We start from the raw sequence: 17,078 nt of genomic DNA, 5'->3' as shown, positions 1-17,078 counted from the left end.
AACAGCAATCGGATTAGATGAACACTATGAACCTTGTAATAGATCAGTCATCACATTTCAGAGAAAAAGCCTTAGGGACACATACTAAGAAGGTATGAGAACAAGAAAGCTCAGTCTCTATAGATAAACACACTTGAGAGGGCATAGAGGAACATCAAAGAAACATGGGCAGGAGGGAGGAAACATCTCATTCCATGGATTGCAAAGAAAGGCCAGCAGAGCAAAGACAAAAAATAAAGGTGGTTGAACTGGAGACTTACAGGGTTATTTGCTAAAGTGAGTATTCAAAGTGAATTTTAAAATTTAAATCCAAAATAGCTCAACTGGAAAAATTCTCAGCAAAATTCATTATTACAGCCTTATATTTGAAATTCACTTAGAATTTCAGATTTGCTTTGAATTCTGAATTTGTCACAATCTGTAAGAAGACACCATGCAACAAAATAAAACCTACCAAAACACAAAAGGTAAATCTGCAACACCAGCAGATACATACTGACTATATAAGATTTTTCAAGTAGAAATTGTAGCCGTATTAGTCCAGTGATGTAGATGTAAAAAACAGATAAAATTCGTATCTTGTAATACCTTTTTTATTGGACTAACAGAATTTTTTTAGTCCAATAAAAAAGGTATTACAAGATACGAATTTTATCTAAGATTTTTCAAATAGCCTTTCACTGTGCTACTTCAAAAAGAGCAAAGCAGGAATAATAGAGTCGGGAAGCATTCCTTAGCATTCCTCCCGTGTAATTCTTTGAGTTCCGAGCAAACACCACAACTTTAATTGTGTACTTTCAATTGATAACATTTCCTGTTTTTTTTTGTTTTGTTTTTTCACCTTTGCTCAAAACGTTAAAGATAGTCTCAACAATATTGTTAAAGAAGGGAAGACGTTTACACATGTAGCAATAATGAAACAAAATGTAACAGGCTGCTAGGTATTTGTGACACGTCGTAAACCGTTTAAAAGGCATTGCTAAACAATAGATATCTCAACAGAGTAATACGGATGGTATTTCTCACCTGCATATATTAGAAGGTATGTCAGGGACAAGATCAGCTCCAGGATCAAGACACTCAGAATTAAACTGATATACAGGTGACCACGGTTTTCAAAGGAATCCTGAACAGAGACGATCACAAGAATGGCAGTATTTCCTTAAAAGAAATAAAAATAAAAATCATTGTGTGTTCTAAATGGTGAGTTAAGGCAAACAAAGCTAATCAAATAACACACACTTTATATAGTTTATCAATGAAAATGTGTGTGTAAAAATGTAGAATATAAATTAAAAAAAAATACTTGGGAAATGTGCATGTTGATAAATAGTAAAAAAAAAAAAAAAAAATAGATGAATTATGTAACTTCTAAACCAAAAAAATAAAAGCATGACAAAATGACCTAGTAATTACCAATTACATAAAAAAGTGTATACATTTCTGCTTTACAGAAATGATTAGGTTTTTCCATTATACTGCCAACGCCATAAGGAGATGACCTGCATACTTTGCTATTTATTGCAAATACAGTCTTTGAAAGCAAGAATACCAGATGTAATCTATGGGTAACGCAAGTCACGGTTTACAGGAATCTATCAGTGCACACAAAATGTATAAACCATTCATTTCTAAAGCATTTAACATCTTCTAATTGATAGAGTTTATTAAAAAAAATAATAAAAACAAAATTGTTACATCATAAAAAGGTAAGTGCAAAACAACAGACTGCATATTTATGTATTTACAATCTAAATCTTTAAGTTTGGATTAAAATATTGTTGAATGGCTAAGGCAGTGGTTGTATGACAGGCAACAAAGGGTTCTGGTCAATTAAGTATATTCAAAGCAAGGTCTAGTTACCAGTGGGGTACCTCAGGGATCTGTACTTGGACCCATTCTCTTTAATATTTTGATTAGTGATATTGCAGAAGGTCTTGATGGTAAGGTATGTATTTTTGCTGATTAGCATGTAAGCTCATTGGAGCAGGGCCCTTAACCCCTCTGTTCCTGTGCGTCCATTTGTCTGGTTACAATTACATGTGTTAGTCCACCCATTGTACAGTGCCACTGAATTTTGCTGGCGCTATATAAATAATACTAAAATTTGCAACAGGGTTGATGTTCCAGGAGGGATAAGCCAAATGGCAAGTGAGGTGTGGCAACTGACATTTAATGTGGATAAGTGCAAGATAATGCACATTGGGCGTAAAATCCAAGGACAGAGTACAGAATATTTGATAGAGTCCTAACCTCAACATCTGAGGAAAGGGATTTAGGGGTGATTATTTCTGATGACTTAAAGGTAGGCAGACAATGTAATAGAGCAGCAGGAAATGCTAGCAGAATGCTTGGTTGTATAGGGAGAGGTATTAGTAGTAGAAAGAGGGAAGTGCTCATACCATTGTACAGAACACTGATGAGACCTCACTTGGAGTATTGTACACAGTACTGGAGACCGTACGTATCTTCAGAAGAGAGTTCAGAGATGGGCTACTAAACTGGTTCATGGATTGCAGGATAAAATGTAGCACGGAAGTTTAAAGGATCTTAACATGTATAGCTTGGAGGAAAGACGAGACAGGGGGGATTTGATAGAAACATTTCAATACATAAAGGGAATCAACACAGTAAAGGTGGAGACTATATTTAAGAGAAGAAAAACTACCACAACAAGAGGACAGTCTTAAATTAGAGGGGCAAAGGTTTAAAAATAAAATCAGTAAGTATTACTTTACTGAGAGGGTAGTGGATGCATGGAATAGCCTTCCAGCTGAAGTGGTAGAGGTTAACACCGTAAAGGAGTTTAAGCATGCCTGGGATAGGCATAAGGCTATCCTGGAAGAAAGGGATCAGCACTCTCTCTATACAAGAATACAACAGTAAGAAAAAAAAATAAAAAAAAATGTGGCAGCACACCTAAAAGTAGTGGCGCTACCTTCCCTCCTTTTTTCTGTGCCGTAAGGCTATTCTGGACTTAAGATAACGCCAGGGACTAATTAAAAGTATTTCGAAAATTGGTCCGAATGGTTCTATTCGGCCGTACATTCTACGTTTCTATGTCAATTTTGCCAATTGTTTGACAAAATTATTTCTCTGAGAGTGTTGACCTTTACTCTTAAGTCAATAACCCTAAACAGAGATGTGCCTCATCACATGGTTTTACATCTATGGGTTTACTTCTAAAGGTTGATTCAGGGGAGATATTCCCTCCTATTAGAGAATTGCAGCCAAAAGTAAAACCCCTATCTGTGGACTTAAAATCTTCAGTGGTTTTATTACAGACTTTTTTCTATTTTACCAACAGAGTAGCAGATGAATATTCTGGTGGAAAATTCACCAAAAGGTATATAGTTCCATGCTATTGCTTACCACCAATGGAATATTGGCAAGCAGACACACACAAATCCTCAGAGAAGTTTAAAGATTACTCTGTTAACGCTAGGTGCCAGATTGTGGTGAGATTGAACACCATATAACTCCACACAGTGCAAATAGATACAATTACTGTCGTGTATCACCTGCAAATATCAGGTTGGGCTTTGGAAAGTCCTCCTTGGGAAAAGAAACTGGAGAAATCATGCTTCCACTTTGAGATACGCAAGTGATGCACAACAGTAATTTTTCAATTTGCAATTTGTATGGTGTTTTTCCTCTTCACAATCTCTCTGGCACCTAGCAACATGAATTAAAGATCCAGACTGGAGCCAGTGCCATGCTCCAATACACAAAATATTCTAAATGTACAGTCAGTTGCTGGTCTCTAGTTAGTGGTCCTTTTGGATTACAACCTGTACTTTGCAAAAAACAGAAACCCACAATTAAAACGATGTTTAAAACAGTGTCCATTACCAAGACTTCCTGCAGAAATGCAAATCTATGCACAAGAACTGCTTCACTACGCTAAAGTTGTTTTAGTGACTATAGTGAGGGGTGAAAAAAAATAAAATAAAATTCAGCGAGGGTTAAAAGATTACACCTAAGCATTGCAAATAATTAATATTTTATTTACATAAGTAGTCATTCTTTTCACTACTTGTCACATCAAAGAACACTTAAAGAGGTTATACGTGCCCCATTAACTACAAAATAAAGTTTTCAGGAAAAAAAAAAAATATATATATATAAAAAATACTTTTATTATTTATATTTTTATATACAATTTGAGAGACGTATTGGAGAACAGAAAATAAATTGAAAAAAATAAATATCATAGCAAAGCTACTTGGACTTTAAATTAAATTTGGATTTACAGATAGAACCAAACTACTGGTGAATGCATGGATAAAAAAGAAAGTACAATGCATACAATCAAATGTATTCGCACCTGCATTGATAAGGCTGACAGAAGGACAGAACAAGAGGTGCAGCATTTTCTGTAAACGGGAAACTCTGCTAACACACTAGAATCTAAAGCAATATTGTAGTTCTATGGTCAGCTATATCTTCTGTGAGCTTGGGTACAGCAGGATTCGGGGGGCATGGAAGCTACAACACCCTAGCCAATTATTTTTTTCTCTATAGATTGGTGGATTAGTGGACATTTGGGGGAGAAAGAATATATAGAGAAGCAGAATGGAATCCCCTTGTAGCGAATGCCCGGCACAGTCTAGTAAATAGATTATCAACTAGATCACCCACTACGTATACCCATAACTTGGCTTTTTTGAAGCCAACAACTTATTTAGCTAAATTCAGTATACCTAAGCCAACATGCAGAAACATTAGCCCGTGGACATAAAGCAGAACAGAGTTGAGCCCTGCTTAACCTTCATTGATACAATAGACCCATAACAAAGCAAAGGGGGTGTGGAAGATAGACGTTTCTAGGAACAGATAAACCAGCAATGGCCCCTGGCTATAGAAAGAGTGAGAGTTTTATTTTCCTTTAAAAAGATACACTGCAGGTGGACGCAAGGTTTTTTGTTTTTGGTTTTTTTTAAACAGTATTATGCTAGAAATCCTAAAACAAGTGGGGAGAATAATAAACAGATTCGGGATTTCTACATAAAGTGGCTGTGCAGTTTCTATTAATTAGCATGAGCAGGATAATATGCATAAATAATGAACACAATCCAGCAACTGGCTTTAATTCACATTTAGATACTTTTTTGTATTTTTTTTTTTTTAAGCTCGGACAACTAAAAAGGGTATTCTAATGAACCCAACCACAACACCTCGCTGTAGTGGTTATGCGGCCTTGAAACCCATGGTGACATCCCACAACTCAATATCAAACCATTTCAGAACTGTTCAATAGAAACTGATAGTCTTCATTTTATTCTCGTTACCAATCCAAAACACATCTACACTATCAAGTTCAATTTCATCCAACCTGGACAATAATTATTGGCTCAGAGTGCTGGGTGTGTGTTAGTGTCAGTGAGCCAATTAAGGTCATCTAGATTGGATAAGAAACATGAAATTGCATTGATAATTCATAATTAAAGGCATTAAAACAACTTTAGCATAATGAAGCAGTTTGGGTGTATAGATCATGCCCCTGCAGTCCCACTACACAATTCTCTGCCATGTAGGAGTTAAAATATCACTTGTTTCGGTTTAAGCAGCCCTAGCCACACCTCCCCTGGCAGTGACTCGCACAGTCTGCATGAAGAAAAGGTTTCATTTGCAGCCATCGACAGTGAATGCTCCTGAGGAAAAAACGCGTAGGACTTTTTGTAGGAATTCTTTTACTTTTAATTTTGTTCGTATGCCATTCTTCACCTACGGAGTAGCCTGGGAAAACTGGATATCCTTGCCCCAAGTGGGGGTGGTGAGGTGCTCATGAGACTTTATATTTTGTAAGTGTAATTTGTATTAAATAGCTAAAATTATTTGAAAAATTTGCATGTGTTTTTCCTCTTCATTACTATATGTCGATATAATCTGAGAGCAACAGAAGAAACCCCATACCCACTTATTGGTGATAAATCTGCAATCAATTTACTTTTGTGAGTGCAATAATCCAAAAATAATTGTTTAGAATCTTAAAATGTTGTCCATGCAATATTACCCTATATTTGGTTTCTGTTTTAAACTTTTATTTATTGTCAAGGATCAATGAAATCCATAAGTAATATAGTTATGAATATTGCATTACACATAGCAAGTTTGATATTGTAGGCATTACATTGTTAATTACTTTATATGGATAACACATATATATATATATATATATATATATACACACACACACACACACACACACAGAATATATATAAATAAGATTGACAAAACAGAACTTAAAAACTAAATGAGACACGCTCTCCTTCATGTGTTCCGGGTATTTACGAATTGATTTTGCGCTATTGTAAAGGCTACCAGCTTCAGGTTTCGGTTCTTTGGAATTTCCGTTATAGGGCTATCCTGCTATCTTCCTGTTCAAGAACCAGTCAGTAAACTCAAAGAGTGTTTTTAATTCAGGATTGGATATCCAAGGAGTCAATATATGGTTGCCAAGTAAGAAGTTTTTTTTGTTGGGGGTGGGGGTAAAATGGTAGATCCAATGGTGCCGTGACCAAGATTATATGGACTGATTTTGGGAAATGGCTTGATTCTGCTACTGTTCCACCTAGTGTTGCAAAAAAAAATAAAAAAAAAAATCTACTTTGTAATTGTATTACATAATGGTCTACTTGTTTCCAGAATATCTGAATCTCTGGCACCCTCAAAAACAGTGATATAGTTCTGATCCATCCATCCTTCCTACATTTTTGCTAGGTTTATTTGTAGATACATTTATGTGGTTTTCGGTATTTTAGGAATAAGGTCTGTTTACTACAATTGTAAAATGCTGTGGAATATGTTGGTGCTATATAAAAGCCAATAATGTAATAAAAAAAGCATTGTTATCCATTCTGACTCTTCATTACCTCTAAAAATGTGAGAGAATAAAAATAGGGGGATTAAGGATCCAGCAGGAAGAAGCAAGTCTGTATAAAGAAGGAATGGAAGGATGAAGCCAAATAGAGATTTGGCTAATTTTTTTTACTAGTAAAACAAAGCTTGGAAAGACTTTAATTTATTTATATTGTATAGATGTACACACCTATATATTATTATTTTTGCTATTTAAAACACGCCAACAAATTCTGCATTGCTGTACAATAGATGGACTAACAGACCATTATCTGTAACCAGACGAGCTGGACGCACAGGTATAGAGGGTGTAGAGGGCCCTGCTAAAAAAAAAATTATATATATATTTAAACACATTTTAAAAAATATACACATTTCTTTTGATGCCGCTATTTTACATAATAGTTCTTGTTAACAAAAAAAAACAAAAAAATAAAAAAATACAGAAAGTTCCTCAACCTTATGCAAAGCCTAGGGACAACACACACTGGGGCAGGGGGTGGGGTCGTGCTATCACTGGACGCGGGAAAAGCCTTTGACCGGCTAGGATGGGGGTTTCTGGAGGCTACCCTACAGCGGTATGGGATCCCGGGGGGCTTCATTTCAGTGGTCAGGGCACTATACTCGGCACCAAGGGCTCAGGTTCTAAACTCAGGATTCGTGTCTAACAAAATTAAAATCACTAACGGGACGAGACAGGGGTGCCCCCTGTCCCCTCTGTTGTATGTACTGGCGCTGGAGCCTTTGGCTGCGGCGATCAGGGCTCACTCAGATATCCATGGAGTTCAAGTGGGAGACGGGGAGTACACTCAACCTCTTCGCGGACGACATACTCTTGACCCTGACACAACCACAAATATCCTTACCTAATCTATTACAGTGCATACAAGACTATAACAAAGTATCCTATTACAAACTCAATCTCACAAAAACACAGGCACTGGGAATTCACCCTACAAACACTGACTGAATCCTTTAACGTCGACTGGAGAGACGATTACATAACTTTTCTAGGGATCAAGCTAGCCAAGACGACTCACCAAATGTTCAAACACAACTACGAGAAGCTATCGCAGGAAATAACAGACGCTCGACCAGTGGAGCAATGACTTTTACTCGTGGCATGGACGCATAGCGGCATTTAAAATGTCACGGCTGCCAAAATTACAATAGTTATTCCGTACGCTGCAGATTCCAGTCCCTAGGCAATATATGATCACATTACACAAAACCATCATGCGATTCACGTGGGCAAATAAAACACCTAGAGTTGCACTCTCCACAATCAAAAAAACAACAGAGAAAGGGGGCATGAGCTTCCCGGACATTAAATTATATTACAAGGCCGCGCTTCTATCCATGTTAGCCACGGCACATAGGGCGGAAAAACCACCACAATGGGTAGCTATCGAATCCCATTGGTCATGCAGGGCTGGGATGCACCACCTATTTTGGGTACCAAAACACCTAAGACCAGCAACACCCCATGTGCTAGAGACCACTAAGCTACTGATGCACACATGGGACTCATGCAGGGCGCACCTTAGCGGCTTACGGATAACATCATTAGCCTCGACAATGTACAGCATATATCTGAGGAACCAAACATTTGACTATCGGACTTGGACGAAAGCAGTGTGCACACATATAAACAACCTGTACGATGGGACCTCCCTGAAACAATTCCCGGACATACAAACAGTACAAAGTACCAAATAAAGCGCTTCTCATACTTACAGCTCAAATCTATACCACAACAGCCCAGGCCCCTCCTACATCATCCATGATTTCCAGATATGACACATGGTGCCTCAAAGGCAAACCACACAAACCCTCTCAATGGTATATGGAGCGTTAATAGCAGGCACACACACCTCCACAGACAATGTCATACAAGCATGGCACAAGGACCTAGGATGTACTTTTTCAGAGCACCAGTGGTCCAGAGCCTTCACAATTCATAAAGGCAACACCACTTGCATAACACACTTTGAGCAAATAAGGAAACTACAGTATAGATGGTATTTGGTCCCAACAAGGCTGGCACACATGTTCCCCGGCACTTCTACCCAATGCTGGCGATGCAGCTTGGACAGAGGTTCACTATTGCATATATGGTGGACGTGCAAAGACATCCTACCTTACTGGATCATGGTTAGCGACATCATTGATCACCTACTACCCATGAAGCTGACTTTAACCCCAGCAATAGGTTTCTTATACATATGGCCAGAGGGCATGTCCAAAGTCCACACTAAACTCCTATTCCACACGATAATATCTGCATGCAATCTCATAGCAAAAACCTGGAAATCGCATGTAGTCCCCACAAAAACCAGGCTGGTTACCCAAATCCAAACTAATTGGGAATACGAACACATGGCGGCCCAACAGCTTGGGATAAGAGGGGCAACTATAGAGGCGGGCAAAATCTGGGAAAAGTACTGGAACACGGTGAAACTTCAGATAGCTGGAGACAACTAGAACTGCAAAAGTAGTCCGTGAGTGGCTACCCTTAAAGAAAAGAGACACATGGGAGAACAGAAAAAGCATACCTAATCAACACACACCAGGTAGATGTAAAACATATAGACAAGACTAAACCTACTTGTGTACATAAGTTAACCCCCCCTCACCCATCCACATCTCCTCCCCCCCCCTCCTCCACTCCACTCCCCTCCCCTCCTTACCGCACCACAAGGTACAGAGGAATTTACAAAGGTATAACAGCATGTGAAGAACAGATTGCTTGCCATTGAGACACCTCAGGCATGAGGTAAACCTTTAATGTTATCCAACATTGTTAGAAGAACTGTACTGTGAAAATGCAAGACTTGATCACACCTGCATTGTTTGATTGTATTCCCCCCACCTTTCTTCCTTTCTGTACCCCAACACATACTTAAAAATATGAATAAAAATTGTCAAAAAAAAAAAATACAGAAAGTTTAACAAAGTGCAGAAAGACTAACCATACAACTGAAAAAAATAATCAGAATATTTGTGAAACTACAGCTCCACCTAGTGGCTTCATGAAGAACATGTACTCTAGGCTTGCATATGTTACAAATCTCTCACTTGTAAATCATAAATATTTGGCATAAAAAGCCCACAAACTTGGAGGGTTATTCATTGAATGGCACATTTTCAACTTAATTATCCTGCAACTTACAAAACCAGGCATTTCACTTGCAATTAATTTAATAATGTGAAAACACGGACTAGGAAACCAATACAATATGGCTTTATAGAACCAGTTGACCGTGAATCCTTCATGGGATCATTACTTCTTTTGGTTATTATTAATATAGCGCCAGCTAATTCGAAAGCGCTTTACAATGAGTGGGGAATTTACCAAATGAGACAATAACAAAAAGTAACAGGAACAATAGGTAGTTGAAGACCCTGCTCAAATGAGCTTACAATCTAGACGAGGTGGGGTTTAAAAACACAATAGGAAGAGTATTGAGGAAGACTGCAAATAGACATGGTGGGAAAGTAGCAGAACTGGAGGGGAGAGTGGTGTGTGGCCCTATAGGAGAGAGTGAGAGGAAGGTATGAGAGACAGAAGTTACTCTTGGAGGCCATAAGCATTCCTGAAAAGATGGGTTTTAAGGGACTTCTTAAAGGATTGAAGACTAGGGGAGAGTCTGACAGGGGTAGGCAGGCTGTTCCAAAGGAAAGGAGCAGCCCGTGAGACATCTTGCAGGCGTGAATTTGCAGTAAGGGTGCGAGCAGCAGACAGGAGAAGATCACCAGTATAGCGGGAGGAACAGAGTGGGCATACCTATGAATCCATGAAGAAATGTAAGAGGGGCAAGAGTTGGTTATGACTTTATAGGTAAGGGTTAGTATTTTAAATTGACACCTGTAGGGTACAGAAAGCCAGTGTAAGGATTGACAGAGGGGTGAAGTGTGAGAGGAGCGAAAGGACAGAGATCAGCATGGCAGCAGCATTCACAGAATTTAGGGGGGGTGGGGTAAGGCAGGTACCATCAACCTGCAGGGAGAGTGTTAGGAAGAGAAAAAAAAAATAAGGTTTTAGAGAGATTGAGTTTCAGAAAGCAGGAGGACATCCAATCGGAGATAGAAGAGAGGCAATTGGTGACACGTAGGACAGCAGGGGAGGAGAGATATCTGGATGTCTCCTGCGTACAGGTGGTAGTGGAATCCATATGAATTAGTCTGCTAAGAGAGGCAGTATAGAGAGAACAAAAGGGGACCAAGAACTGAACCTTGAGGGACTCCGACTGAGACAGGACGAGAAGAGGAGGTGTCGATGGAAAAAAGAGACACTGAAGGAGCATTGGGAGAGATAGGAAGAGAGCCATGGGAGGGATGCGTCACAGAGACCAAGAGATTGAAGAGTGGCCATGATCAACAGTGTCAAAGGCAGCATAGAGGTCAAGAAGAATTAGTATGGAGTATTTGCCTTTGGATTTAGCTGTGATTAGGTCATTTGTAACTTAAGAGCAGTCTCAGTAGAGGGGAGGGAGCGAAAGCCAGATTTAAGAGGATCGGGGGTGGGGGTTGGAATTTAGGAAGGGAGTCATACGAGTAAAGACAAGTCTTTCTAGAAGCTTTGAGGGAAAAAAAAAAGCAGGGATATGGGTCGATAGTTGGAAGGGGAAGACTGGTCTAGGGATGGCTTTTTTAGGATGGGTACGACAGTAGCAAGCTTAAGGGGAGCAGGGACAACACCAGATGAAAGTAGTTTAGGATGTGTTTTAAGGATGGTACAAGAAAAGGGGAGAGAGATCTGATAAGATGGGAAGGTACTGGACCAAGTAGACAGGTGATGGGACGAGAGGAGAGGAGAAGCAAAGCCACCTCCTGTTCTGTAGCTGGGGACAAAGCCTGTAGGGTAGGGAAGGTACAGTCGATGTGTGGTTACGAAAGGGAGGAGCAAAGAGGGGAGAATTCTTTCCTTAACTGTTCAATCTTGTCAGTAAAGTAACATGCAAGGCTATCTGCCCAAAGGTCATTTTGAAGGGTGGCTTAAAGTGGGTGAAGGAGAGAGTTGAAGGTATTAATGAGACACCTGGGATTGCGTGAGCATTAACTAATAAGAGATGAAAAGTAGGATTGTTTAGCAAGGGTGAGGGCTGTGCTATATGAAGACAAAATTAATTTATAATGGTGGAAGTCTGACAAGGTGCGGGGACTTCCTCCAGCAGCATTCAGCTGAACAGGAGCATATCTGCAGGTAGCGTGTTGACTTTGTGTGCCACAGTTTGAGGCACGCCCTCCTTGAGGTGCGTGCTTGGAGTGGGGCTGCAGCGTCTACGGCAGAGGTGAGGGAAGCGGTTTATAAGGAGATATCCAGAGAGGGACAGGAGAGGGTAGGGTTGGATGAGAGTTCGGAATGGATTACAGTTGATAGCTGCTGAAGATCAAGAGAATTCAAAGTTGAGAGGGGATTAGTTTGAGGATATTGGGTGTGGGGGCACTCGAGAACAAATTATAGGAGGTGGTGGTCTGATAGAGGAAATGGAGTATTACAGAGATTGGAGACAGGGCATGCATTTGGATAAAAAAAAAGTCTAGGGTATTGCCAGTTACATGTGTGGGAGAATTTGTCCATTGCGATAGGCTAAAGGAGGAGGTGATTGAAATAAGTTTTGAGGCTACCGAGGACAAGAGTGAGTTTATGGGAATGTTGAAATCCCAGAGAATTAGGGATGGGATATTGCTTGAAAGGAAGTCAGGCAGCAAAATGGTCAAGGAAGAGATTAGGAGAACCAGGGGGCCTTTAAATAACTGCAATGTTTGCAGATATGGGTTTCAATAAGCGAACTGAGTGAGTTTTAAAGGAGGAGAAAGACCGTGAAGGGAGGGGTGTGAGAAAAAGAGAAGGCCAATTTCTTTACCCCCAAATGTTTGTGGGTTTTTTTTGTTTTGTTTTTTACTTTTGAATTAAATTGCAAAATTCTGCTTTTGTTTTAGTTTTCCCATTTCCTAAATAATTGTACAACTACAATGAAATTCAACCAAACATGAAAAATAAATTACATCAAACCAACTACAATTTTAGCTGGCAACATTTTTGGCTACAAATCTGATGGTTCATAAATAGGTCTGTTGGTACAGAAGTATATTTCTTGTAATGTCAGATATTCAGGTTTTTGATATGCAGGTAAATTGGCATACTGTAGATTATAAGTAAAGCAATCACAATCATAGACTGGAATTATTTCTCAGAATGAAATTGTCTCACCTGTTGAAAGGACAATAAACGGAAGCCGTTTAAGATGTTTAGTAGATCGATATAGGTTAAGATAACCATGGTTTCGAATTTTGGTGTGATGATACTGAACAAAGCGTTCATTGAGAACATGAATTATCCATAGAAATACTTTTGCGATGACCACAATAGTATTTAGTTGAAATGGTTCAATGTAGGGTTTGCATTTTTTTTCCTTAACCTCAGCCTCAGCATACACACAAAAATAAGCAGAGACCACCGTCAGTGTTACTAATACCAACTGGAAAGGGGGGGAAAAAAAAGGGAGGGGGAGAGAGAGAAGAAGGATTGTGTTAATCGTAAATAGCAGGTTAGTTTTTTTTTTTTTTATAAAAAGCATTTTGCTAGGAATAGTACACAGATTTCAGACATTTACATGCATGTGTAGCGGAAAGCACTTACATTGCATTTTTAAAAGGAACACTATAGCATTAGCAACATAAAAAAAAAAAAAAAACAAACACACATGTATTCCTACCTAATGGACAAATTAACAGCTCAGATCCGGAGGACCACAGGGAAATTTGAAAAAAATCTGGTTGGCCTGTGCTACGAGTGATTGAGGAAGCAAAAGGTGAAATCAATACTTTACAGTTAACACAACTCTAGCTATTGAATTCAACCCGGCGACAGAAACCGAGATATCCTTCGAACAGGGGCACTCTGGAGACCCCACCTCCAGAGGTTGTAAGCAGGGCAGATCACTTTAATGCAAGAGCGCATCCGGGAAACGGATCAGTTTGCCTTCGGGAGATAGAGCTACTGGCGGATCCTCCTGGCTCTTCCCCTCCTCCCTCTCTTTCCCTTTCTCTACTTTCTTGGAGGAGTGCCTTCTGTTCACTTCTCCCGCTTATCACCTTTTCACCTTTGTTTAGATAAACAATATAGAGCAGACTTATTGCAGTAATTATGGGACGAAGCACATATAATAGCTAGACTACGCACGTTCCCGGACAAATCTACATTTCGGATGGAAACATAACTCAGGTGTATGAACTCCCATGTGGTGCTACGAGAAGCCTGTATTAATATTTTACATGTTACAATTACTGTTAAAAACACCAAGACAGCATAAGCACTATAAAGTCGATACAAAGTATATAGTATGACAAGATGAGGACCAAATTATGTACAGCCATAAATCACATCGTAACCCACAAGGTGGACTACAACGATAATAAGTCGACTTACGCTGTTACTGTACATGTTTATACCTATGTTTGTATTCGACACGACGCGGTTATGCATGTATTGTATTCTGTTGGCCTGTCTTGGAACAAATAAAGAATGAAAAAAAAAAAAAAGTATTCCTAATGCTATTGTGCCCTACTAAACATTTAGATGACGGTCACCACAGTTATATAAAAAAAAAAAAAAAAAAACAACACACGATGGAGAACAGATAATCAGTTCCAACAGGGATGTCCCTCCAGTGGCAGTAAGTAAAACCGCCACTAAAGTGGTGTTAAACCCTGCAATGAAAACCGTGGTGTTCATACCGAGTTGGAAAAAAATAAAAAATACTTTACATTGCATCGTTAAAATGGTTTAAATAAAATTATCTGGGTGCCTTTGGTGTCCCTATAGCATTCACATAGAGGGGAGTATTTAGGAAAGTCATACATACACTGATCAGCCACAACATTAAAACCACTTGCCCAGTATCTTGGTGGGTCCTCTCATGCTGCCAAAATAGCTGGACATGGACTCCACAAGACCTCTGAACGTGTCCTGTGTAACCTGGCACCAAGACATTAGCAGCAGATCCTTTAGGTCATGCAAGTTACAAGATGTTCCAGCACATCCAATAGATGCTCAATCCAATTGAGATCTGGGGAATTTGGAGGACAGAACAGCACCTTGAACCCTCTGGCATGTTCCTCAAAACCATTCCTGTAAACTCTTTGTAGTGTGCATTATCCTGCTCAAAGAGGCAACTGCCTTAGGGGACACTAGGTAGGTGGTACATGTCAAAGTAACATCAACATGAATGCCAGGATCCAAGGTTTCCCAGAGCAGAGCACTGCCTCCGTTGGCCTGACTTCTTCTCATAGTGTATGCTGCTGCCTCTCTAAACCTCCCACACACCCCTGATCTAAAAGAAAACTGGATTTTTCAGACATTGCTCCATGGTCCAGTTGGGCACTCTGATCAGTGTGTGGCTATGCATTAAACTGTGATGGACGGTGTGCTCTGACCCCTCTCTATCATGGCCAACATTAAGTTTCTCAGGAATTTGAGCTTATTTGCTATCGGAAGAGACAGACTAGCCTATGTTTCACACGTGCATCAATGAACCTTGGGCAACCATGACCCTGATGTCAGATCTCCACAGTTATCCTTCCTTGCATCACTTTTGGCAGGTACTAACCACTGAATACTGGGAACACTCCACCAGACTTGCCATTTTGGAGGTGCTGTGACCCAGTCGTCTAGCCATCACTATCTAGCCCTTGTCGAAGTCCCATTTTTCTGCTTCCAACACATTAAATTCAAGAATGGACTGTTCCACTTGATGACCAATATATACCAAACTTGACAGGAGTAATAATATAATCAATGTTATTCACTTTACGGGTCAGTAGTTTTAAGGTTGTGGACGATCAATGTATCCTAGGTAATATTTAATAAGTATTGGCAATGTCTTAACAGACAGACACAACCCTCCAACTTTGTTCTATGGCAGTGTCTGACACATGGCCAGTAGCTGGAGTCCACATTCATTCTTCATTCAAGCAAGGTACAGGGATAATTATCTTCACCTGGACTGCTTCCAAGTTTACTCTAGAAAATATTTTTTAAATTTGGTCACTATAACTCTGTACTTGACAGTCATCAGGATTTTTCTCAAAAAGCCACAAAATAAAACCGAAGCTCCAAAAAGATATATTGAGCTTTGGAGAGTCTCTACACAAATTACATTTTATTAATTTGCTTTTCGCTTGAGAAGTTATTTTGGAACATTTGTTGCACTATGGTTTATAGTAGAAGCTATTAAGTGGCAGGAGGTTTATAATTATTTATATAAGGAATCTAGTGTACTTATTGCAGGGCTCAACGAATTTGCTTTGAATATAGGAGTCAATTAAAAGTTAGAAGCCAGGTTTCATTAAATTTACAAAGCTTTATTTTCAACGACAAAAATACAATTCATAAATAGACACTCTAGTCACCAGGACCACTAAAGCTTAATGTAGGGGTTCTGGGGTCTATAGCATGTCCCTGCAAACATCTACATTCAGCGCCTCCATGCAGAGTGTTCATTTCACCACTGCTTAGAATGCCTGTTGCAAAAATAAATAACCCAAAAAAATACAAGATAAATAAGAATCCTCAAAGGCCTGTACATCTACTTTACAGTGATTTGAACAAGTGTAAATAGAATAAATGATAGTTTTGCACGTTTGTGCCAGAGTTGCAAATGCTTTAGATGTTAGATGAACATCTGATCTTTATCTTTTACGGAGAAACTGAAATATTTTCTGTGATTTTCTGCAATTGGAATATGTAGGCAGGCATTCCTTAAGTCGAGGGAACATAGCCAAGAATCGGTTTAAAATTATATGGGTTGCCCATATGATGGTTTCTATTCAACCTTTTTTCCCTCTATGATGAATCGGTTTATTTCTTTTAAATCCAGGATGGGACAGTATGAGGGGTCTGATTTTTGAACCAAATTTTTTTTTTTTTTTTAATAGTTTTTGAGTATGTTCTGGAGAGGCGGTCTCCTGTAGGAACTACTTCAATAACATTTTTCTGCTAAAGAGTAAATAATCCCCATATGGACCAACTTAACTGTGGGACACAGGAAGATATTTGGAGAGATGGAGTTTAATTTTAGCTGGTAACCTCTTTGAATAATAGACCGCACCAAGCCGCCTGTAGTGGTTTTCTGCCATGTTGAGTAAAACCCTAGCAGTCTTCCTCCCATGGGCCTGGTGTCACTGTTTTTTGTCAGTGAAATTTCTATTTC

General features: G+C 39.2%; 1 protein-coding gene across 1 annotated transcript in view; it reads right to left on the bottom strand.

The window, feature by feature from the left end:
* TMEM192 (transmembrane protein 192) overlaps window positions 1–17,078 on the bottom strand; it is a 92,297-nt gene that overhangs the window by 37,367 nt on the left and 37,852 nt on the right. Inside the window, exons 3-4 of the mRNA XM_063460023.1 lie at window positions 13,079–13,346; window positions 1,027–1,161 (exon numbers count right to left, since the gene is read on the bottom strand). Of these exons, the coding sequence (XP_063316093.1) occupies window positions 1,027–1,161; window positions 13,079–13,346 (403 nt within the window). The remainder of the gene's footprint in view (window positions 1–1,026; window positions 1,162–13,078; window positions 13,347–17,078) is intronic.

Source organism: Pelobates fuscus, chromosome 6 (assembly GCF_036172605.1).
Source record: "Pelobates fuscus isolate aPelFus1 chromosome 6, aPelFus1.pri, whole genome shotgun sequence".
Taxonomy (NCBI): Eukaryota; Metazoa; Chordata; class Amphibia; order Anura; family Pelobatidae; genus Pelobates; species Pelobates fuscus.
The sequence above is the reverse complement of the archived record's forward strand: the minus strand, read 5'-3'. Positions and strand labels throughout refer to the sequence as shown.